The sequence below is a fragment of the Dasypus novemcinctus genome, chromosome 7 (assembly GCF_030445035.2).
Source record: "Dasypus novemcinctus isolate mDasNov1 chromosome 7, mDasNov1.1.hap2, whole genome shotgun sequence".
NCBI classification, from domain to species: Eukaryota; Metazoa; Chordata; class Mammalia; order Cingulata; family Dasypodidae; genus Dasypus; species Dasypus novemcinctus.
The window spans coordinates 16,143,648-16,169,103 of record NC_080679.1 but is presented as its reverse complement, the minus strand read 5'-3'; the positions used below and the strand labels follow the sequence as shown (position 1 = coordinate 16,169,103).

Sequence of the window (25,456 nt, the reverse complement as noted above, 5' to 3'; positions counted from 1 at the left end):
AGCTGCATAATATTCCATTGTGTGTATGCACCACAATTTGTTTATCCATGCATCGGTTGATGGACACCTGGGTTGTTTTCCATCTTTTGACAATTATGAATAACAGTACTATGAATGTTGGTGTACAGGTGTCTTTGTTACTGCTCTCAATTCTGGGTATGTCACCTGGCAAATCTTTATTCAGCTTCTTTAGGAACTGCCAAACAGTCCTCCACAGTGGCTGTATCATTCTACATTCCCACCAGTAGTGAATAGTTTTTCTATCTCTCCAGCAACACTTGTGATTCTGTCTTTTAAACAGTGGCCATTCTAATAGGTGTGAAATCATATCTCATGGTAGCTTTGATTTACATTTCCCTAGTCACTAGTGATGTTGAACTTTTTAAAATGCATTTTTTGACCATTTGTATTTCTTTGGACAAATGTCTATGCAAGTCTTTTGCCCATTTTTTCTTTTGACCTTATTAAATAATGTTTCATGAATTGTTTTAATAAAGTAAATCTTTAAGTTGATTTTTATGAGGTTTTCAGGCATTAAGTTTGAGAAAGTTGCTGGTTATCAAGATTTTTGTACATGATCACAATCGAAATGGTAAAATAAACCAAAGAACAAAACATTTTAACACCCACCAAAACATCATTGCTATTTCTAGTCAAGTATTTATTCTTATGCTATGTTTATTTTGAATTCTTATTTTCCATTTATACTGTCATTTTTTCCCTAAATACTGGTTATAAATGATAATCTTTTGCTTTTTCTCCCCAATCTTAGTACCATAAAGTCATCTGTTTTACCGTGGTTATATTTTTATCCTTTAGTGTAGTATATGCTTATTAAGCCAGTTATACTCCAGTAAACTTGTCAACGTAAAAACATTGAAGAATTAAGAACAAATAATGGAGTAATTATTTCACTCATCCTAATCAGCAGTAATTTTGGCTGATAAATTCTTTCCGTCTCTAAATAGCACTTGAAAGAAAATGAGATTAGAGGAAACCTATGATATTTTACTGGACATTTCTGTGCTTTTAAGAGTTCCACAGGGAGTGGATGTAGCTCAGTGGTTGAGCATCTGCCTCCCACCTATAAGGTCCCAAGTTCAATCCCCAGTACCTCCAAAAAATAAAAAAAACAACAAAGGTACATTTTTAAAAAATTAACAGTGGTAAAACTTGATAAGAGTAAATTATAGGCTAACATTTAAAAATGTATACTTTAATAATTATAAAGTTTATAAATACTTAGCTTGTGGAGAACACTAAGAAACATAAATTAGGAGACAGAAGGGTACATCTAAATTTTCTTCCATTTTTTACAGAATATTTTATTAAAGTTGTTTAATGTACAATAGCTCATTTGTCATTTAGAAGTCCCTTTATTCTTAAAGATAGTTCTTTTGTCTGATGATAAACAGCAACCTTGTCAGTGATTATTCTGGACCCCTGTGTTGGATAAATTTGATTTCTTCTTGACATAAGATTCCTTCTGTATTTCTGAGATAATTTTACTATTTCTGTAGTATCTGGAGGACCCTGATTACCAGCAAATTTGGTGATTTACTTCTTTCAGAATGCTGTGAAATTGCGGAAGAGTGAGATGGTATTCCTGCTGATCTTACAGCTTCTGATACACTGAGTTTAGAGTTGTCCCTTCTGTCAGGGAACCGCAATAATGGAGTATGTGGCTTGACTGCATTTATCAGTATATCTGTGGGACGATTCTAAATGACTTTGCTGGCAGATGCCATCTTGCTGCCCACCATGTTGCCTATTTTTTAATTGGGTCGATTGTGTTTTTAGTTGAGTCGTATGATCCCTTTCTATATCATGGATACTAAACCCTTATCAAACATGTGATTGCAAATATTTTCTTCCATTGAGTTCGCTGCCTTTTCACCCTTATGACAAAGTTCTTTGAGGTACAAAAGTGTTAAATTTTTGGAGGTGCCATTTATCTATTTTTCCTTTTGTTGCTTATGCTTTGGGTGTAAGCCCCAAGACACCACTTACCACAAGGTCTTTAAGATGTTTTCCTACTTTTTCTTCTAGTAGTTGTATGGTCCTGGCTTCTATATTTAGTTCTTTGATCCATTTTGAGTTGCTTCTTGTATAGGGAGTGTGATAGGGGTCCTCGTTCATTCTTTTGGTTATGGATAGCCAGTTCTCATAGCACCATTTGTTGAAGAGACTGTTTTGTCCTGTTAACATGGACTTGGTAGGTCTGTGAAAAACCAGTTGGCTGTAGAAGTGACGGTTTATTTCTGGACTCTCTATTTCCTTGATCAATATGTCTATCTTCATGCCAATGTCATGCTGTTTTCACCACTGTATCTTTGTAATATGATTCAAGGTCAGGCAGTGAAATTCCTCCCACATCGTTCTTATTTCTTAGAATGCTTTTGGCTACTTGGGTGCACTTTCCCTTCCAAATGAATTTGATAATTGCCTCTTGTATTTCTGCGAACTAGGCTTTTGGAATTTTGATTGGTATTGCATTGAATCTATAAATCAGTTTGGGTAGGGTTAACATCTCCATGATATTTAGTCTTCCCCAATCCAAGAATACAGAATGTCTTTCCATTTGTTTAAGTCATCTTTGATTTCTTTTAGCAGTGTTTTATAGTTTTCTGAAAATAGGTCCTGTACTTTGGTTAAATTGTTTCCTAGGTAGTTGAGTCTTTTTGCTGCTCTAGTAAAAGAAAGTTTTTTTCTCATAAAACTTTAACAGATGAGGAGTTGCTTCTTAGGGATAACCAAAGAAGTGGTTTCTTGATAGAATCTGCTCCTGGAAAGATGTTGTGAACATTGTTGAAATGACAACAAAGGAATTAGAGTATTATATAAGCTTGGTTGATAAGCAGCAGGGGTTGAGGGGATCGACTTCAATTTGAAAGAGGTTTTACTCTTTGTAAAATGCTATCAAATCAAACAGCATTTCATGCTCCAGAGAAATCTCTTATGAAAGGAACTGTCAATTGATAAGGCAAACTTCATTGTTGTCTTATTTTAAGAAATAGCTACTGCCACCCCAGCCTTCATTAACCACTGCCCTTATCAGTCAGTAGCCATCAACATTAAGGGAAGACTCTCCATCATCGAGCAAAAAAATGGACTTGCTGAGGCTTTAGATGATGGTTAGTGTTTTTAGCAATACATTTTTTAAAATTGTGAAATGTACATTTTCTTTAGACCTAAGGCTATTGCATACTTAATAGACTACAGTATAGTATGTAAATATAACTTCTGTACACTGGGAAATTAAAAAAAAAAAACTTCTATTTTTATTGTGGTGTTCCAGAACCAAGCCCACAGTATTTTCAAGGTATGCCTGTACTATGTATGAGAAACAGAGCTGATTTATCAACTGAGTTTGCTGAGGACTCCCAGTTTTCATTTTTTGGTTTTCATTTATCTTTCTCACGAGTATCTGTTTCTTTTTGAAGGAATTTTACTCTTTTGTCGTACTTGGTTTACTTTATTCTTTTGTGCAGCACTTGCTTGAGGATCTAGATAATAATTTTTGTATTATTGAATTAGTGTTCAATGTCTAGTATTTCCCAAAATTTATTCCATATTATTATGAATTTTGAAGGTTGCTTTCACCAGTCTCTGAAGGCTGAATATAGTGCCTACAAATAAAAATGGATATAAGTATTACAGAGCCCTGCCTTTCCATAATAAATAGTTATTCAATTACTGTGTTCAGTGCTCTGACTGTAAAACACTGAGAGGATATAAATGTGATAAAATGGGCTTCAGTAACAAAAAATGGATTCTATTAAACTGATTTCTTTCCTGATGTTGTTTTAAGTATGGTTAATATAGATGATCTCCCTGTGATATTTATAAATGTAAATTAAATGTAGAGTATATACTCGTGTTATGTACTGTTTCATATCCTAGATTATAAATTAGAAACTAATTTAGGGACCTCATTCCCATTTCTACAAGGGACAAATGCATTTCAAGTTCAAAACAACTTAGAAACTCACCTTTTGGAATATAACCCACTTTAAATCTGATAACTTTCTATGTTCTCTTTTTATTTGGTTCATAGATGTATATCAGTATTTATAATTTGGCCTTAAAGTCATTTTGTATTTTAGTAGAACTTTTTTCATCCAAATATTTCAAAGCTCTTAAGTTATAGAATCATAGTACTGGATTTGCAGGTAGAGACTATCAAGTGAATCCTCACAATTTGCTAGTTAGAAAACTGGATTAAGTAGAGCAATGAAGGGACTTGCCCAACCAAGATTGTGTTGTTACGAATGTTACAACGGAATCTTCTGAATCTTAGCCCAGATTCCCTTTTCACTAAATTGTACTTGGCTGCTATTGTTTTCAGTAATGCTAAATGCTAATTGTGTTTAAATTTGTATAGATACTTCTAAGAAAATTCATTTTTGAATTGATTATTAGTATTTCTTCCATTATATTTATCTTCAAGAGTAAATCTTCAAACAACAAATAAATTGAATTTTATTGTGTAAAGGTAATAGATTGCAGGGTATCCAGAAAATACATGATTTGGGGTGGGGGAGATTGTGCTTTAAAAAAGTTTTCAAGAACTGTCATATCCTTTCAGATACGTACAACAGTTACTACATAAAATGTTCTTAAGTTTTCCTGAATATTTAAAAAATGGTGTTTAATATGCTGCTGTATTAATGGAAGAAATTTTAAAGAATTTTAATCTTTTTGTGTTTGTTTATAAGTATAAATAAATATATATATTCACAAATATTTGGCAGATTCAGGAAAACATAAAGAAGAAAATAATGCTTATCTGAAATCCCAGTCTTAGAATAATTAAAATGCAGATTTTTGATGTACATAATAGTATGTTCTGTTTAAGAAAATTGGGAGACTAAAGCACATCTGGAATTTAATGATGGTATTCTTTTACATGGTTTTTGTGGCTGCATTATATTCCGTTGTATGATGATCCATAATATAGCTAAGCAGTTCCCTACTGGTAGCCTTTGAGTTCTTTTTTTTCACTATTATAAAAAACGTATAGTATTGTCTTAAACCTCTACACACACACACACACAATTAAAAAAAGTTTAAAACATGCTCACATTGTCTAGTCTTTATATATAGCTGTAACCATTTGCAAGATTATTTCCTTAGGAAATTTTCTTGACGTAGATTGCTTATAAAGGATTTGACATGGCTGACTTTACTATGCTCATAAACATTTACCGTTTCTCCATCCTTTTGGACATGATTTTCATTTTTACCACTTAGCATTCCTTTTTCTGCATACCACCCTCTTATTATTCTTATCATATACTTTTAAAAATTCTTATCCAGTATCTATTTGAGCCCCTTTTTTTTTTACTTTTGAATTGTTTTATTCATTAATTTATCCATTTCATGTTTGAGAAGACTAGCATTTTGCTCTTAGGTTAAGTGGGAGGAAATAACTTTTTTCTGAATATTAGCTGTGGTTATATAAACGAGTTTCTGCTTGATTCATCATTTCTTAAATTTTAATATGTGTTTAAGATGACAGGCTTTTAATAAAATGAAAGTATCTTGAAGTTATTTGTAATCGTGTCCTTGTTATGCATTCAGGTTTTTTTCAATATTATATGCCATATGTGTAAACTTAACAAAAAAACTAATTAATATAGTTAAGCCATCTTTGTATCATTATTTTAGATTTCATAATTTTAAGTAGCTCAATAACTTTTTAAGTCCCTGAGTTTTTCAGAAAGTCTACTTCTTAGTCTGTTTTATTGTAACTCATGTATTTCATGTCCTTTGTTAATAGAGTCTCTTTGGAGTACTGTTTCTGAGGTCGTTCAAAGGGTGTCATGAAAAAATTTATCATTGTACAAAATGTTTTTGGAAAATTCCGGATACCCTTTACTATTGCTTGAATTAATTCTTTTTAAAGTGATATAAACTTTGATAAAATTGTTAAATTCATTTGTCACCTTTTTATTTATAGTTTTCACATTCATTAACGTTTCTTGTTCCTTACCATTTACAGCTCAGAATTCTGCAAATGCAGATTTTGCAAACTTTGATGCATTTGGACAGTCTAGTGGTTCGAGTAATTTTGGAGGTTTCCCCACAGCGAGTCACTCTCCTTTTCAGCCCCAAACAACAGGTAGAGCTTCTCTAGCATTATGCTTAAATGTTTACTTTTAAAAACAAAACTTTTTAGATGTAGTTTTGAAAAATTAAACTTAAATTCTGTAATTACCTGATTTTAAAATAGTTCTATCTTTAAAAAGCTCTGGGGAAACCTGAAATCTGTATTTGTTTTCCTATGTGTTTATTTGTTTTCTGAGCTTTGATATGTTGTTTAATTCATAATATCCATTCTCCTTTTCCTGCATATGAATCTTCCTTAAGTCTTTCATGCACAGAGGCCCTAATATCTAAAACTCTTTTTAGGTTCATGTACATGTTGATCTAGGCTGACATTATACCTCTGTATAAAAGAAGTCAATTGGTTACTTTCATAGATTTAAAAAGGCAAAAAAAGTTAAAGGGCAGCAAGCTTGAAAAATTTTTTTTTAATTTTATTAGTCAAGAGTTGATTTAATGGACATGCTCATCAAACTTGAAAATAGTTTTCTCTGCAGGAATTGGTCTTTAAATATTGAACATTCACCCATAAATTATATTGTCTTCAGAAATTCATTGAACACTTATTTAAATCTTTAGCTGATTACTTTCCTTTCAACTTTTAACTCTGTGTATTGTCTTAAACTTATTTTTTTCCATTTTCATTTTTTCATTTTTTTTCCTTTATATTTCACCATTTATTTTATTTCTGACTGTCCAGCATTTAGAATGCTTTCATCTAGTTGCAGTTTTGGTGAATTTACTCCAGCTTTTCCTCTCCAGTCTACCCACAGTAAGTTCTGTGTCAAGTAGGCTTCTTTTACTAATTTGTATGTCTTATACCATATTTCATGAATTCTTCAATTATAGATGATTAATCATCTTTTTGATAGTAATCTTTCTTAAATTCTTACTTTTGCTTCTACTTCTTTACTACTTAAACTTAATAAAATGAGAATAAGGTTGGTTTGACAACTTAGTTTTATTTTGAAAGCTTGATATCTGCTTTGCTTGCCAACTACTAATAGTTCACTAACTTGTAAATATAAATACACATACGTTAGTATTAAGTGAAAATATCCAGAGTTTAATTCCTGAATGAGATTCATTATATATTTCTTTGAGGATATCTAAAGAACTGATTAATGGAGAGTGTGTTCTTTTTGATAGGGGCTATATCCATTCTGTTTTTTAAATGTCTGTAGATGTGGTTTGCTGTCACTTTAAACTGTTATGTATATACCCTTCTGATTGCTGAAACTGAAGTTTAGGAATGAAAAAATGAATAAAGAGTGTGGGATCAAAAGCTTAGAATCAAATATACTGGCTTTAGTCCTTTGATAGGACTATAATAGGATAGAATAGATGTGTGTGTGTGTGTGTACTGGAAGTCTTAGCAGGATCTATATAGAAGTGACCATTAGGTGACTTGTGCTTTATAAAGTCAAATTTAGCTATATATTTAAATTATTCTTATATTGTCTGCTCTAGTTTTTATTTTTTGAACTACAGGATTGGGTAAGATTCTGCTGTGAATATCATGGTGTGTTGTATGCACATTCATTTGTTATGTGCAATTAAATAATTGCAGTAGCTCTTCAGTTGAAATAAGTCTGAAGTTTGACAACCACCTTTTAAGAAATTATGGATCTAAATAAATAGGACATCTTAAATATTGTTAGTCAGTAGCCCTGGGATTTGTTTAAAATTTGCTTCCACGGAGCTGTTAAAACTTGATTCTTCCAAGTAAGAAATCTTGCATCTTGTTTGCAGAGTTTCTATTTAGAAAGAACTAATAAAAGGTCATAATTAGTACATAGTTGGATATTCTGTAAAGTAACTGAGTCTCATACCAGGTTAGCATGGTGTTACTCTCCCTATGAATTATATTTTTTCTCTCCAGAGTAGATAATTAAATGCTGAAACAATGTTACCCCAAACATGTTGCTATGTCCTTTGAAAATCTAGCTTCACAAACTATAAAAAGTCAAGTGTAGAAGATTTTACTTGGCAGTCATTAATTTTAAGGGTGTAGAATTGCGTGTAGAATACTAAGGAAGGTATGATCATGTTATCTACCATAGAATACTGGGAAAAGTTTAGAAATTTTAAGTGTTCCATTTATTTTGTTACAGGTGGAAGTGCTGGATCAGTAAATGCTAATTTTGCTCATTTTGATAACTTCCCCAAATCCTCCAGTGCTGATTTTGGAAGCTTCGGTACTTCCCAGACTCATCAGACAGCATCAGCTGTTAGTAAAATTTCAGCGAATAAAGCTGGTCTACAGACAGCAGACAAATATGCAGCACTTGCTAATTTAGACAATATCTTCAGCGCTGGGCAAGGTATACAAATTTGTATGTTAAATAGTGCTCTAAATTTGGTTGCGTTCATTAAAATATGAGGGTATGCTTTTCTCAGTCATATAGAAATTTTACCATTTTGAATATGTTCATGATTATTTGGCATATTTTAGCCCTGAAGTGTTTTCAGATTCTAATCATTATAATCCTTTGAAGCTTAATGCAGAACTTTGTTAATAGTACCAGTCGATATCTAGCCATTAGGCTGCTGTCATTGGGTTTTTGTTATATTTTCTTTAGGTTTCCCAGACAGTTAAAGAAGTCTTCACATGGGGTTGAATAAATTGAAAAACACATTGTTACTTTGGAGAATCATAATTGGAAGACTCACAAGGCTTGAATACTTTTAGGAAATTTTGGTAGTACTGGTACCTCTTAAAGTAGAGTAGTGTTATTGTGTTCACTATAGTAACCACAAATAAAACTGCAACAGTGCACTTACTCCAATATGAAATCATAGGATAAAAGTAGTAGAAGAATATAAGGGAAATCATTGCTAAAACTACTAAAGGTTCTTTTTTTTTTTTTTTTTAGTGGACTATTTAGACATTAAAATTACTGTAATTGCTCTGAAGATAATTTTAAATGGCGCCATGTAGCACTGTCTATGCATAATTTTGTTGGTTAATAACTTTTACAAATTAGCTTTTTTATTTTTAAAATTAAAACATAGAAAAATAGGTGAACAAACTTTATTATGGTTCCCCCTGGCTCTCTCATTTTGGCCAAAGACCCTAACTACAATTTTTTTTTTTTAACGGAGGTACTGGGAATGGAACCTAGGACCTCGTACATGGAAAGCATGTGCTCTACCACTGAGCCTTATCTGCTGCCCAATGAGAGTTGGTTTTTTAGTTTTGTTTGTTTTGTTTTTAGGAGGCACTGTGTCGGATTGAAACCAGGACCTTATAACTGGGAAGCAGATGTTCAACCACTTGAGCTACATCCGCTCCCCAGTATAACTTTTTAATAAGGCCTGGCAAGCATAGCAGAGTACTGCCCTCTCACATCCCCTTCTCCTGCCTCCAAATACCTAGACAGAGGCAAAGTTAGGGCCTGAATCTAGATATCCTTTCTCTATCCAGAATTCTTTCTACTACCTGTAGCTGCTTCATAAAGAAAGATAATTTCATATTTAGTTAAGGAAAGTAAACTATGCTTCAGGAAACTGTAAAAATGATCTTTTATGGTTTATTTCGTACAGTGGGCAGTTCTTTTTAACCCTTTAATAAACCCTTGGTCATGTATTTTCAAATGACCAAAACCACAGTCAATATCCTATTCAGAAAACCCTTAATTTCAGCTGCAAACTGATGACTTAGAAACTAATTTTTAAACTTCTAGTTTAAAGAAAATAATGAAGAAAAAATGTATTTTATCCTAGAAAGCATACTTTAGTGCTCGTGCTCTAAGAACATAAAAGGCCAAGAAATCCTATTGACAGTTTATTGAGGGTCTATTTGATGGTTTCTATAATGCATCCTTTTGAATCATTTTATCAATATCTTAGTACTGTTTCAAAATTTCATCATTTTGAAAGTATATTCTTAAAACTCAGTTTTGGTCTTAAGGCCAGTATCTTGCCTCTAAATATGCATGGTGAAGAGGTGAAAGGCATGCATCGGGTGCTAGCCTGGATTTTGCAGCCTGATCTCTGGGCCTCAGTTTTCTCATTTCCAGTATGAGGGTAATAATAGCATTGGCCTCATGGAGTTGTATTATACAAATTATTGCATGTGAGACATTTATAACAATGGCTAGTACATAGTAAGTACTCAATAAATGTTTCCTATTATTACTATCTCAGGCTTTTTTTCATGGAAAATCATGGGAAAATGATACTATTAATAGGATGCTTATATTAGATCCAGCATTTTATGAATTTATGTAGTCACTTGAGTGAAATACACCAGTCTTGGAGATGTAAGGTAGCACTTTGAGAATTTCTTCTTTATGCATAATCTAGAAATCTTATTAATATAGAGTCTTAGTTTTTGTTACAGAAACAATATTCTGTCTTTTCCTCAGAGGTATGTATAGCAACTAATCTTGTACAGTATTAGCTAGATTATTTAAAGGTTTAAGAGTCTAAAATCCTGTGCATTTATTTGCTTAGCTCCAAATCACTTTTTAAATTTGCCTATGTTTCAAGGCAAACTTGGTAAGTTGAAAGTAAAACTTTGAATTTTTGATGTAGTTGTGTTTTTGTTTATTCTCAGGTGGTGATCAGGGAAGTGGCTTTGGGACCACAGGTAAAGCTCCCGCTAGTTCCATGGTTTCAGTTCCCAGTCAGTCAAGTACATCTTCAGACAAGTATGCAGCCCTGGCAGAACTAGACAGTGTTTTCAGTTCTGCAGCTACATCCAGTAATGCATATACTTCCACAAGTAATGCTGGCAGGTACCTTGTCTTAGTCAAGTTTTGTGTTTTGTGTTGTAATATTTTTCAACTCTGAATAATAATGAGGTTAAATAATGATTGTTTCTGGGTAGATGTATTTTTGGGGAATAATTTTTAAATTGTTGAATGTTTTTGTAAATTTGTAGAAACAGTTTAATTTACTAATTAAAATATAATCCTTGAGAAATCACCCTAATTTAATTTTTCCTTTAAAGGTTGTATAAATATATTTTGAATCAAAAGTTGTTAATTCTATTCTTTGAACCATAAAATGTAATTAAGGTGTATGTACACATCCTAAAATAATTATATACAGATTTCGTTGTACTTTGCTTGGTAGAGAATCCATTTAGCAGTTAAATTTTTACTTTTTAATGCGTTTTTAGTCATGAAGGCTAAATATTGCATCCTTAGTTGTAAATACACAGTTGTAGAAATATTAGCAGCAGAGCCCAACATCCTTTCTATAGTTCTTCATTGTTATAGTGGCATTTATAAGTGAGTATTTCTCTTTCTAGGTTCTAATATATTTGGTGTAAAGGAATTTTTATAAGCAGAAAGTTCTAACACGTTTTAAAGACATTAACTCTTTGCAAACTCTTCTAGCCTTGACTTCTGCATCTTATAATTAAGAAAGTAGGTCCAAAAGATTTAGGTGACACCTGTATGATGTTTTTCTTTTTTCTTTTTTGAACAATTCAGTTTTATTGATACATGTTAATAAAGCATGCAGTCTATCCAAAGTGTACAATCAATGGTATTTGGTATAATCACATAGTTGTACCTTCACCACTTCTAATCTTTATTAGAGCATTTTGTTATTTCAATAATAATAAAATACAAGAGACAAACAAAAGATTTATCACCTCTCAGTCTCCCTATGCTTCCCCTGATATTTTCTTCATCTCTGTTTTCCATTCCTGTGGATTAGATCAACTTCTCTTGTCCCAATAGATTTTCATTTCCTTTTATCACCTTTTCTAGAGAGAAACAGTAGGATTGTAAAGTTATTCATACCTTTTTTGCTTTATTAATATCATCTACATTGCACATGTAATAGTGGATTTTAACAAGGTGGTCATAAAGTCTGGAAACATAGGTATACATAGCAAATTGTCTATTTATGCTACGATATAATGGATCTGGTTCATAGAGTATAGTCCATGGAACAGTCAGTGGTCCTTAAGACCTTTTCAGAGGTCTGTGTGGTTAAAATTATCTTCATAATAATTTCGTGAGATTATTTGCCCTTTTACTAAGTTGACATTTGTATTGGTGGTGCAAAAGCAATAGCACTAAACTCTACTAGTAGTCATTGTATTCTTCATCACCACACATTCCCTGTGAAAAGAAAAGAAAAAAGCTTAATTTCACTTACAAATGTTTTTGACGAAGCAGTAAAATTATTATTTTATTAAATCTTGACCTGACTATATGAGTCCTCTTAATTTTCTGTGTGTTAAAATAAAAGGGTATTATGCATCAAGCAGTTCTGTTGCATATCAAGATATGATATCTTAAAGCATAGTATTTATGTGGTTGCTTGAGTTGTAGAACTAACCAGTCACTTGTTTTATGAAACATCATTTTTTTTCTTGAAAGTATGACTGATAGACAAACCACAGTTATTCAGATGTGAGTATTTGGAAAACATTTTCTCAAAAATGAACTAATTAAGTCTGTGACTCAGTGTGACTCTTAGAACATTAGAATTTTGGAAAATTTATATATCCTACGATAGGCTTTACTGATTCCCCATTACTTTTCTGATGAAATGGTTGTGAAATTAATGAGTTGTTTTTTGATCTTGCATGAAGTGATGTGTTAACATTTGGAAAGATTGCCATAGTTCAGCAAACCAGTATTTTCCAAACGACCAACACATGATACAAAATCAGTAAAGGATCCAGTTAAAGTACATGAAAAAAACAATGGATTTTACTGTAGCAGTAATAAAAATCTTATTGCTCTTCTAAGCCATACATGAAAAGCCTTTGCAGAAATTTTAAAGCAATCTGCTCTTCTTTACTAAATTCCTTTTGTTTTGGAAAATATAGTTTTCATAAAATTGCTATTTATATTAGCATATAATGGCTTCTATTGTTTTTAAGTGAACTACTTAAAAAATTCCTCAGTTTTAATTTCTGTATACTATATATTGATAAATATAATGCAGATAAACAAAAACTCTTTGGGGTTCTTAATAATTTTTCAGAACATAAACGGATCCTGAGACTTAAAAAGTTTGAAAACTGCTGAGATACATGATAGGCTCAATATGAACTGTTTCCACACTTTATGGCCACCCTATATATAGATTACCCCCCCCTTTTTTTTTTTTTTTTAAAACATATGAATGTATGTTTTCAGTAATGTTTTTGGAACAGTGCCCGTGGGTGCCTCTGCACAGACGCAGCCTGCTTCTTCAAGTGTGCCTGCTCCATTTGGAGGTATGTGTTTCTGGTCTCTGTGTGTGTGTGTGTGTGTATGTGTGTCTCTTTATAAAGAGACTAAATGTATATTGTGTTTTTTTAGGAATACTGAAGACAGTCAAAGCAATGATTTATTATCAGAAGCTAAAATGTTCTATCTTTTAATATCAGTGAAAAATTTAAATACTTGAATACAAAACATTAGAATTTTATAGTGTATTTTATAATTTTTTAAAGCTACGCCTTCCACAAATCCATTTGTTGCTGCTGCTGGTCCTTCTGTGGCATCTTCTACAAATCCATTTCAGACCAATACCAGAGGAGCAACAGGTAAGGAAAGAAAGATTATATAGTTCATTAAGCTTTGGGGAAGGTATTATCACCAAGAAACCATGTGAAAAACACCAGAGAATAGGAGTCTGTCTCCTGGAGTGAATGGCAAGTGGGTGGAAGAGTCTGTCCATGTAGAATAATAATAGCTGAAAGTTTGTGAAATCTTGGAATTCAAATAGCTGAGGGAGACCTTGGAGGTTTTTTAGTGCAACTCACTCCCTAATCAAGCTTTCACTTTTCACTTAAGGAAGCCCAAACATGGAAGTAAGACTACCTCAGAGCCACAAAATCGATTTATGGCAGAAATATGATTTGAACATAGAAATTCTGGCTTATTTAGTGGTCTTATTTCAGGCTAAAACTCATTCAGTCTTAACAGAACAATTTGATGAGAAGTTCTATTTCATTTACCCTTGTGTGAATTGCTACAGGATTTCTTAATGATTAGGTCTTTCTCCCCTGAGTATCTGCATACCACTAGATATTTGATTATTTTCTCATGATAATTTTTCTCTTAAACTACTCCCCTCCCTTTTTTTTTTTTTTTTTTTTTTGGTTAAAAATGCAAGTTAGACATATCTCTTGTATTGCACCTTTTTGAGTTTTGTTTTATTACTCTTGACACCAGCGCTATGTTCCAAAACCTTGGAGTGTCGACAAGTGCATGTGGTATGGTGGGGAATTCATTTCATTTAGAGTTTGTAAACTTTTGCTTTTGTATATATGTCTTAATAATCTTAGAGCTGAAGCCTGAGCTCCAGTTACAGCAAATGTTGATATGAAATCTTGAGAGAGTAGGTATTTATAACATTAAAATTAAGTTAACATTGTTAGGAATTATCAATAGTTAGCAAATCTGTTTGCCTTTGGCAGAATTGTGATATTAGGACTTTGAACCATAACTCTTAATATTTGCCTTTTCATATATATAAGCAATGAAAAACTGTTCAATATCATTAGTCGTTAGGGAAATGAAAATCCCAACCACAGTGAGTTACCACTTCACACCCATGAGGATGACTACAATAAAAAGAAAGTAACAAGCATTTGCAAATATTTGGAGAAATTAGAACCCTTATACATTGCTGGTAGGAATGTAAAATGATACTGCCACTTGGGGAAATAGTTTGGCAGTTTCTGAAAAAGTTCAACATAGAGTTACCATATGACCAGCAATTCCACCACTAGAAATATACCCATGAGAAATGAAAACATATGTCTACAGAAAAACTTGTACACAAATGTTCATAGCGGCATTATTTGTAATAGCCCAAAAGTGGAAACAATCCAAATTTCCATCAACAGATGAATGAATAAATAAAAATGATATATCTGTACAGTGGACTATTTGGCAGTAAACAAATGAAGTACTAATAAATGCTACAACATGGGTAAACATTGAAAATATTATGCCAAGTAAAAGAAGTTAGTTACAGAAGGCCACATACATGATTCCATTTGTATGAAATGTCAAGAATAGGCAAATCTTTTGAGACAGAAAGTAGATTAGTAGTTGCCAGAGGCTGGAATGTGATGATAGGGTTGGGGCAAAATGGGGAGTGACAGCTAATAGGTACAGGATTTTAACCCATTTAGGAGTGATGGAAACATTCTAAAATTAGATTGATACTGGTTGAATAAACACATGGAATTCTACACTTTAAACATAGGAATTTTATGAATGTGTATTATATCTCAATGAAATTGTTTTAAAAGTCTGAAGAGAGTTTTTTAGCAGTCTGGGACTAGAGCCTGAGGAGCATTATTAAATGTTTATTGTCTTGGTTAATATTCGCTGTTAACCAAAAGTCTGTTTTTGCCAAAATAGAACATATATCCTGAGATGAAGTTAGTAATATTCTTTGGAAAAAGAGTACTATGCCCAAATACATTTCGAAAATACTGGGATAAACAATTTAACCAGTGTTAATGCAGGACTTTGCAGTCTTTAGCATGCTCTAAGAAAGGATATAAATGTAAAGTAACTAAACTTGTATATCTCAGAGCCCTTAGAGTATCAGTTAACCTTTACCTTAAACCCAGAACACAGTATTAAAAAAACATTGTTTTACATTATCAGTAAAATTACATTCCTGGAGTGTTTACTGTAGAGCACTTTAATACACTCATTTCAGAGGTTTCTAGGAATAGTATTTTTGGGTATAGCTCATGAGGTCTACAGTGTCTTTCTGGGGGGATACATTAGTGGCGTCACATGAATAAAATGTTAGTTGTTTTTTTTTTTAAATAGATTGTATGCATGTGTCTTCATTTGTTATTTTTATTCTAATCTCCCCTTTATTTCAAACAGTATAACTCTTACAGTGTCGTGACTATGGTAGAAATAAAAAAGCTCTTTTTATGGATGTGATTTTATTACGTATTCTTAAGCTACCCATTTTGCATCAATGCATTCTAATCTTAGAATTTTTTAATGAAACATTTCGTTTTAACAATAGTTATCCATAAATTAATTGACATTGGTCTTTTTATGGCTTTCCATAAGGCCTTTCTGGAGCAATGCACTCTCAAGTATTTCCTCACGCTCATTTTGGTAGGTGGCCACAATTAATATCTAAATTTTGCGTGGCAATTTGTCTACCTGCTTGTGAAAGCTGCTAATGTTCTGAATTCCTGCATGTGGATTAAGTTTTTTCCATGTTTTAAAATGGAGTGGGCATGGATGTGTGGCATCAGGATTACATTGTATTTAAAGTTACATGAAAACTTACTGAGATCATTTATGTTTTGATGCTGAAAAGCATTATTGCTTACCTCCATGGTCACGTTAGAATGTTGATAGCTTCTTTGATTGTTTTTCTTGAGCTTGAATTCATAGTACTTTGAGTGATTAGATATATAACAAACCATTTTTCCATATTATTCATGGAGCTTATTTGCTTAACTATATCCAAGTTTTATGTTTTTAGTGCTTTCTTAGAAAGTGATTTGTCAAAGTTATGTCAGTGCACTGTTGTCTGTTATGAAACCCTCGTGTTTCCCTTACAGTATGCTTATTATTCTTTAATTCAGTTGCTTCCCAGTGGCTTGTCTTTTTTTTTCTCAATTAAAAAAAAAATTTATCTGACAAATTCTAATTAGGTTCATTGAGGAAAAATTGTATTGTTGCAAACATTAGGACTATGAGAATTACTTTGGGCAACATCTATAATGTGTTTTTAAGGGTTTTTTTTTTTTTAACAAAAGACAATTCTGTGTAACATTTCAATGTTTCAATTTCTGTGTTTTAAGGCAATGACCAAGTTTAAAAATTTTAATATCAGAAAATTCAGTGAATTTGATAGCATCATGCTAAAAATATTTTACTATGTAGTTATTAGTATTCTATCTTTCAAGTAACATTTTTGTTTTTTATTTCACTGAGACCCTTCCTGGAACATAGAGTTGGAAGGTTCTGTTTGAAATCTTCACTTGTAATAAATTATAATCTATTCTTATGGAATGTGTAGTTTTATAATGCAAATTGGTTAATATGTTATTTGTAGATGGAAGAATCATGGCAGCATGCCACATATGTAGCTGAGGTTGGCACACAGATTTCCCCCAATATATTAATGTTCTGTTCCACCAAGTAATAGCATCTAGACATGGCAAGCCATGCAGTAGTACAGTACTGGACACAAAGCACATTTAGGCTACATTTCTGTTTCCTTTAGGAAATGCTTAACTTCATTGCTTTTCCAGTTTTGGGGCATTTTGCCCTAATTTAACTTAGCAGTCCTGACCTTCCTTATATCATCGCCTTCCAAAGCTGTTCAATTACCTTATAAAAAGAGGGGGAAAGGGGCGGAAAGCCATATATTTATTTTGGAATTGATGTAATTTTAACCGTTCTGGTATTTTTATTAGACTCATTTTCTCCCTGCTTTTTGTTACAATGCTGCATAAGTTTTTAGCAGTCTGCCTCCAGCTCTTTTATTTCTCCATTAAATTGTCTTAATTTTTAGTGAACTATTCTGCAGAGGTCTTCCCCCACTTCCCAGAACTGCATATATTACATTATAGGTTAGGTAAAATTTTAATTTTTGCTCTTATTTATAGCAAATCAGAACTATAAAAACAAATGTGAACTAGTAGTATACATATGAATTGCATGACTAAGAGCTTTAAAAAGTAAGCTATTATTTAGATTAAACTTTACAATTATTTGGAAGGTTTTGTTTTTGTTTTTGTTTTTTTTTCAGGAAGGTATAGGGATTGAACCCAGGGCCTCATTCATGAAGCTGGCACTCAGCCACTGAACTACACTAGCTTCCCTTGGGAATTTTAAAAGACCGCTTTATTGGTTTCATTCCAATTATTGAGTTTCAGGAGAATAAGGTTTCAAAGATGACATTAAACTATATTAACACTAAAATCACATCATTACTAACTTTGTTGAGATTTTGGAATTTAAAATGCCTTTAATATATATCAGTATTTTTTAAGGTAAACATCTACCCTTTAATGTTCATTATAAGAAATAAAATCTTTTGTGTGTAACTGATTAGCCCCCCTTTCCTCCTGTCAGCGGCAACATTTGGCACTGCATCCATGAGCATGCCTGCTGGATTTGGTACCCCTGCTTCTTATAGTCTTCCCACCAGCTTTAGTGGCAGCTTCCAGCAGCCTGCTTTTCCAGCCCAAGCAGCTTTCCCTCAACAGACAGCTTTTTCTCAACAACCCAATGGTAAGATCTGATATCTGGCTAGCTGTTGGTCCACTTTCTCTATCCTTTGTGTGTTGTAATGCGAAATGTTTTGGCAAAAGGACAGATTGTAGAAAGAATGTTGTGGTATTAGCTACTGAGCATTTACTCTAAGCAAATAGAAAAGCCTTTGGTGATTTATGGTCCTCAAAACTGAGTGATTGAGTAAATTTGTATGACCAGATACAGATTTAAGAGAAATTGGTGACCATCTATAGAGGATCCCTTTTTTTCTCAGAATGCCCTGTGTCCTTTTCTTATTAATTTATGTTTTTTTTTTAATGCCTCTTGGTTTTAAAAGGAAACTTACATACATTTTGTGATATTTCGGGCATCACAGAAATGTTGCTTATGTGCTATTTTGTATACAGTTGGGTGTTTCTGTGTGTGTGAAATCAACTAATTTTCTCTCTAGGTTACTGTATGTGGTAAGATTTTATTTTTTTGAGACAGAAAGATTCCCTATAGACTCGTTTTGTGTTTTTTTCGTTGTTGTTTTACCCATTTCTCTAATCTGGCAGGTTTGAAGTCCATAGTTTAAAAAGACAACTTTTGAATTACAGCTATCTATTTTTTAAAGTTAGTGGTTAGATAAAAATCTGGAAATATGGTCCACGATAGAGCCATAACGATAAAATATTTCATACGGAATACTCTTGATGTTTACCTAAAAACCATCGTGTCACTCTTCCAGCCCTTCCCAGACAATAGCAAGGTCATCTCTGAATTATTTATTTGAATATCACCAAATCACACAGCTAAGACAAATTGCAATTAACCCTCTGGAGCAGTGTATGAAAGCTCTTTTTATACATGCTTTAGGAAGTTTGTCTCTGGTATTTGAAAGAACATGTGACCTATTTTTAACATTGATATTTTATTATTGCTGCTCTGGTAGGTGTTTCTCTGAAACTTGTTATAAGGTTTTCTTAAGCATTGGCTTGCCTCTTGAAGGTACAAGGGATAATTGGTGGTTCTGTTTTAACAAGGTGCAGGTTTTGCAGCATTTGGACAAACAAAGCCAGTGGTAACCCCTTTTGGTCAAGTTTCAACTGCTGGAGTATCTAGTAATCCTTTTATGGTGAGATTCATTTTTCAATTTTTAAGCACTTTATAAGTTGTTTTTGTTTTCAAGTTAGGAAAAGTAGAATGTGAATCCTAGATGCTATTTGGTATTCTGATAGAACAATCATAAAATAGTTCAAACTGAGAAAGAGCCATTATATATGGTCCTTTTCTGATAAAACATTCAGTTTGCAAATCAAAGCACTTACAGAAAATTAGCTTTTTTGATAATATAAAACTTGCCTTTCTTGGTCACAGTAACAGATACTTCATGAGAAGCTATAGGATTAGTGAACAGTGTGAAAAGGGGTCATGAACTCAGAGATTTGGTTTGAATCCCAAGTGCATTTTTTGTGCCTTTTTAGGGGCAATGACAAATCCCTTCCTAGAGTGTGTTGGGAGAATTATTTGAAATAATGGGTGTAAAAAGCACAGGCCAGAGCCTAACACAAAATAATTTTGTTATAGTATGTTGCTAATAACAATAATGAACACTTTTGCCAATAATAATAAAATAATTCTTAATCTAATAAGTGCAGTTTGTTTTCCGCATGCTACCTTTATTTGTTTGTTTATTTTGTCTTGTGTTTTTCTTTAGACTGGTGCACCAACAGGACAATTTCCAACAGGAAGCTCATCAACCAATCCTTTCTTATAGCCTTATATAGACACTTTACTGGAACGAACTTTTATGTGGTCACATTACATCTCTCCACCTCTTGCACTGTTGTCTTGTTTCACTGATCTTAGCTTTAAACACAAGAGAAGTCTTTAAAAAGCCTGCATTGTGTATTAAACACCAGGTAATATGTGCAAAACAGAGGGCTCCAGTAACAACTTTTAACCTGTGAATTGGCAGAAAAAGATAGCGATATCATGTATATTAAAAATTGGCTAATATTAAGTTATTGCAGATACCATATTCATTATGCTGCAGTACTGTACATATTTTTCTTAGAAATTAGCTATTTGTGCATATCAGTATTTGTAACTTTAACACATTGTTATGTGAGAAATGTTACTGGGGAAATAGATCAGCCACTTTTAAGGTGCTGTCATATAGCTTGGAATGAATGACCTAAAATCATTTTAACCCTTGCTACTGGAAAGTTACAAAGACAAAATTGGAAGGTTTTATTCGTTCTTGAATTTTTCCTTTCTAAAGAGCTCTTCTATTTATACATGCCTAAATTCTCTAAAAATGTTGAGGGATACCTGTCTGCATAATAAAGCTGATCATGTTTTGCTACAGTTTGCAGGTGAAAATAATAAATATTAGAAAATATGCTATTGTTTTTGTGTTCTTGCTGCAATGCCTTTACCAAAGTGGCCTTAAATATGAGTAGTGGATTGAGAACATCTTGAATTCTTAAATCGGAATTTCAGAAGACTTTTAGTGACTTTTAGGTCTAAAAGAGAAAGTTTTATTAAAAGGCCATGGAGAAAATTTATTTAAAATACTGTGACCGTTATATTCAGGAATATGTCAGTGGTAAAGCATTTAAATGTAGCTTGTCAAATTCACCATGATCCTTCTAATTTGTTTGCAACTTGTTAATTTTCTGAAAATTTGTATATAGGAAGAATTTGCATGTATGTGTATTTACAAATTTTTTTAAGTACCTTGAATTCTCAGACTGAAAATGCAAAAGGCCTATTTTAACTATTGATTTTTAAAAACTATTGTCTTTGAATGTATTGGAAGCAGACATGCATTAACTGTGACATGATTGCACCTCAATTTTTTTTTTTTTCTTCTTTTTCAGACAAACTGGTGTCAATCGGACATTTGTTTATGTTCATTTGGGGGAGGGGGGAAGAAACTGGAATTACCTAATGTTACCGTAAAGTTATAGAATACTTTGTTTATAAAGGCAGTGATACTAATGTTTAGTTATATATTTCTGTTAATAGTCAAATGAACTTGTTTAAATATTTATGTACAATGCCTCATTCATCCAGAGATAATCTGGCAATCTCATCAACATGGAACATACCTGAGAAATTTGTAATAGTTAAAAAAAAATGCCTCTCAACAACCCACTGAAGTCACAAAGTCTATACATTAGAGCTCATGCATTTGTTTTTATGTGAGATTTTAATAATTTTGATTACTTGATTTCCCAGCCCATAGCTTATTAACAGTTCAGAACTGATGGCCTGAAAAGGAGACTGAAAAAGCTGAATAGAATACAGTATCCCAGACCTTTTAGTGTAGGAACAGCCAGCGAGCCCAGAGGACATCAATGTATCTCATCATCTTCTGATAATTAATTGTCCATTGTTATGACTCTGTGTCATCAAGAAAAGGTGAAATTATGATCAATGCATATATGTAATACGTGCTTGAAAAGTTTTATCTTAAAATGATTAAAAACTTTTTAAAAATTCTTCAATTTCCTCATACATTTTATTCATGTTGAACACCTTTTCCAATGATGGCTACATGAGTTGTTATCACAGTATTTTAAATTGTGTATTGTGTTTTAAACATACTATAACATTGCTATCCAGTGCACATCTAGCTGAATATGTGGTCTACCTGAAGCATTCTAATAAGCAAAATGACTAGGAAACCTCTGCCCCTTTTCTGAGCAGTATGCCTCTTCTCTTAGAATTAAATGAATGCTGCAAAGGTCCAAGTATGTGTTGATGTATACTTGAAATGCCTTTACATTTTGGGGGAATTCTCTCCAGCCCATTTTTCATGAGGGAAAATTTAAGAAATGTCTTTGAATTTCAATGTCTTAGATCGTGTCGGGTCCCAGATCAATTCATATGTACGCATCTATCTAATTGTAGGCCATTGCCCAAATAACTTACCAGGCTTACTATCTAAGAAACAAATTTAACAGTTATCATCAAAATAATTTTAAAGTCTTTTTTTTTTCCTCCTGGGAAAATCTTAGTTTGTAAAATGGGAACTCTTAATTGACTTTTTTAAATGAGTACTTATAAAATCAAAATGCTTAGTTTAAGAACAGATCCGGCTTTAAAAACTTGATCTTCTTTACTGTTAAAAAAAAAAAGTCAACTTCCATTACAATTTTATAATCAAATTTACTTCTAGTTGTGTAGATGCCAGAATTGTGTTGAGTGCTAGAAGGAGAAAATCCTTAAAGGTGTTAAGATTGAACACCTTCAAGTTTCCTGAACTTAATGGTTGAATCAGTTCTTTTCTTTTAGGGCGGCAGACTTTGTTGGTTAATATAAAGATATGTTTTAGTCTCATTTGCTTCAATTAAGAGATTAGCTGATCACTCTCTCAAAATAATTCTTTCTGTGAATTTGAGGAGGAATATCAATACTTTACCTGTAAAGTCTCCCTTTCTTCAACACACACTCTTTGGTACAGTTCCTATAAATTGGGCAAAATGGAAAGAGTAATGGACTGCTGCTTTATTGCTGTACCAACAGTTCCCAAACATTTTATTCTCAGGATTAACTCTTCAAAATTATTTAATACCCCAGAGAGCTTTTATGTAAATTATATTTAAATTTACTGTATTAGAAATTAAACTGAGATATTAAAAATGTTAATTAAAAAAATAAACCATTAATTACATGTTATCATAAATAACATTTTTGGTGAAAAACATTTTTCAAAACAATTAAAATTAATGAGAAGGACATTATTTTATATTTTTGCACATTTCTTTAATGTCAGGCTTAGTAGAAACAGTAGGATTTATACTCCTTCCATATTCAGATTCTTGGTTTCATATAAGTGCTGGAACACTCCACTATGTATATGTGAGATAATAAGAGTGGAAAAGATCTAATAGCATCTTAGTATTGTTATGGAAATAGTTTTAACCTTGCACACCTCCTGAAGAGAGTCTTGGGGACCATACCACACTTTAAGGACCACTGTGCTACATTTTAAAATTTGTATATATAACTACTGCTTGAACTTTTAAGCTTGTTTTTATTTTTGTTTGCTTAGTGGCTATTTTACTCTTCTTTAAACTGAAAGTGCAGTTAAAATGGCAAACATTTTTTTAACATCTGAAATTTCTTAGTTTTATTTTGAAATTGGTGACTGTCTCCAATGTTATACTATTTGGAAATATTTTAAATGGATATTACAAGTTCTGATTCATGGATATCAGTGTTTACTTTGGAATCATGTATTCTTATCACTTTGAAATGGTTTACTTAAGTAAAAGGTCTGCTGTGGCTTCCCCCCCTTTTTAACACTTTGTTTCAAGTGGACACTTGCTGTTGCATTTCATTTAAGCAAAATGTTTTGAAATTCTTCTGAAATCCTGATGACTTTTTAAAAGGTAGTTTAAAAGGGCCCCCTATTCTGGGTTGGTAGAGTATCTCTTTGACAAGCACACTCTGGGAAGCAGTGATGATGAGAGCTAAACCTCATGTTGGCTTCCCCAGAGCTACAGGGTAGTGCATGTGTGTTGGGTTTACCTTTTCTATGAGTTGTATCAACGTCTACCAAGTTATTTCATTGGTACCGTTCCTTCAAATAAAGGTATTTGGTACCCGAAAAATAAAAATAAAATTAAGTAGTCACCAAAAATATATATGTATGTATTTTTTCCTTTTGTGTGTGTGTGTGTGTGTGTGTGTTTTATTTTTTTCACCAAAATTTTTTACTTATTTTTTGGTATACTGTGAAACATGGGTTTTTTTTTTTTTTGAGATTCATTTCTATCACCAGGAAGGCTCTATGCCTCACTTCTTGGGCCAGTCATAATTTAAATTCATAGTGACCTTCCACACTATCTTCTGCTTGCAGCCTCAAACCTTTATTGGAAAATTAATCTGTAGGACACCATTATGAAGATGAGTTTTTAAAAAGTACTTTAAAGTAATAGTCATGGTGGTATTATGTGGTATGGCTTATGAAGCCCTTTTTATGTATCGGACACTTGATAAATGCTTCTCATATATTATTTTACACAATCCTTAAAGTGGCCCCATAGTTTAAGGCTGAAAGAAGCAAGGCATAGGGAGCTTAAGCTGAAAAGTGACAGCCTACACTCTTAAGGGCAAAATATTTTATTGTTGAATAAAATGTTTTATTTATGTGTGAACAGTTTTTTTAAATTTTTTGAAATTCTGAGCTGCTTACTTTTATATCCTATATACCTAATAAAACAGTCCTTCAGTTTGGGTTCCATTCATAATTTGGTTAAGTCAATACAGCTTTTTCTGCAGGGTTTTATTTAAGCTTTACAGGTCAATTAATAGGGTAATTAGTGGAGCATGTTTTAAAATAAATATACCTCGAGTACACTGTAGCTCATGTTTTGTGAAGTATTTCAGCTTTATTGGTTTAGATTGCATCCTATAATACATTATTTATAGCAAATGATAAAATTTACTGTTGTTTAAAAATACACTGTTATAATAATTTATAGTAAATTAGCCTGTTATATTAAATTCATCCTCATTAAATTTTTGTATATTCAAAAATTTTATGATGTCATAAATTGTAATTTTTATGTGATTGTATTTGATCAAATGAACATCTAAGTAAGATGTATTCCAGAGGAGTGCCGGTGAAAGTTCATCAGTGTTTCTTAGAAAGTGCCCTGTTTTGTAGTGTTTGCTGATACTGTGATGAAAATACTCTCACGATGGCCAAATTTCACTTACCATGATGTTATTAAATCCAGTGGCTCTCTTAAGCCTTCACAAGCCAGCACAGCACTGACATGGAATTCCACAGCTCACTCATTAAATTTATTTGCTTGTATCCATTGTTTAAAGAACCTTTTATTTGTGACCTAATCTCTTTCAGTTTCCCTAAAGTCTTTTTCTTCAAAGAGCTCCTCCTTCATGTGGCTATAGGTTGGGCTAGTCTATGTTGATTTTGAAACTGTATTGTAATGTGATTTGACTTATCACAATCTGTTTAGTATACATTTATATTGTTTAGTCTTTCAACAAGCCTTTGTATACTTGTTTAATTCTAAAAGTGTGCTAGGCACTGAAATAATTTATTTGCGAAGACCCAGGTATTGTGAACCTTATTTTAAGTCTTATGCCATTGATAGCTTACACTGAATTCTTCCTTTAGTTTTATGTTGTTTGATCTACACAGT

General features: G+C 32.5%; 1 protein-coding gene across 10 annotated transcripts in view; it reads left to right on the top strand.

The window, feature by feature from the left end:
- Positions 1 to 23,925, top strand: part of AGFG1 (ArfGAP with FG repeats 1) — a 99,945-nt gene extending 76,020 nt beyond the window's left edge. Inside the window, exons 6-15 of one of the 10 annotated variants that reach the window (XM_058299999.2) lie at positions 6,005 to 6,124; positions 6,809 to 6,880; positions 8,223 to 8,432; positions 10,670 to 10,850; positions 13,221 to 13,300; positions 13,520 to 13,612; positions 16,122 to 16,169; positions 18,147 to 18,305; positions 19,319 to 19,404; positions 19,987 to 23,925. In XM_058299999.2, coding sequence (XP_058155982.1) covers positions 6,005 to 6,124; positions 6,809 to 6,880; positions 8,223 to 8,432; positions 10,670 to 10,850; positions 13,221 to 13,300; positions 13,520 to 13,612; positions 16,122 to 16,169; positions 18,147 to 18,305; positions 19,319 to 19,404; positions 19,987 to 20,046 — 1,109 coding nt within the window. In that variant the 3' untranslated portion in view covers positions 20,047 to 23,925. Of the gene's footprint in view, positions 1 to 6,004; positions 6,125 to 6,808; positions 6,881 to 8,222; positions 8,433 to 10,669; positions 10,851 to 13,220; positions 13,301 to 13,519; positions 13,613 to 16,121; positions 16,170 to 18,146; positions 18,306 to 19,312; positions 19,405 to 19,986 lie in introns of all 10 variants that reach the window. The other 9 variants (XM_058299998.2, XM_058300002.2, XM_058300001.2 and 6 more) reach the window with 9 other exon arrangements.
- Positions 23,926 to 25,456: the final 1,531 nt, after the last annotated feature.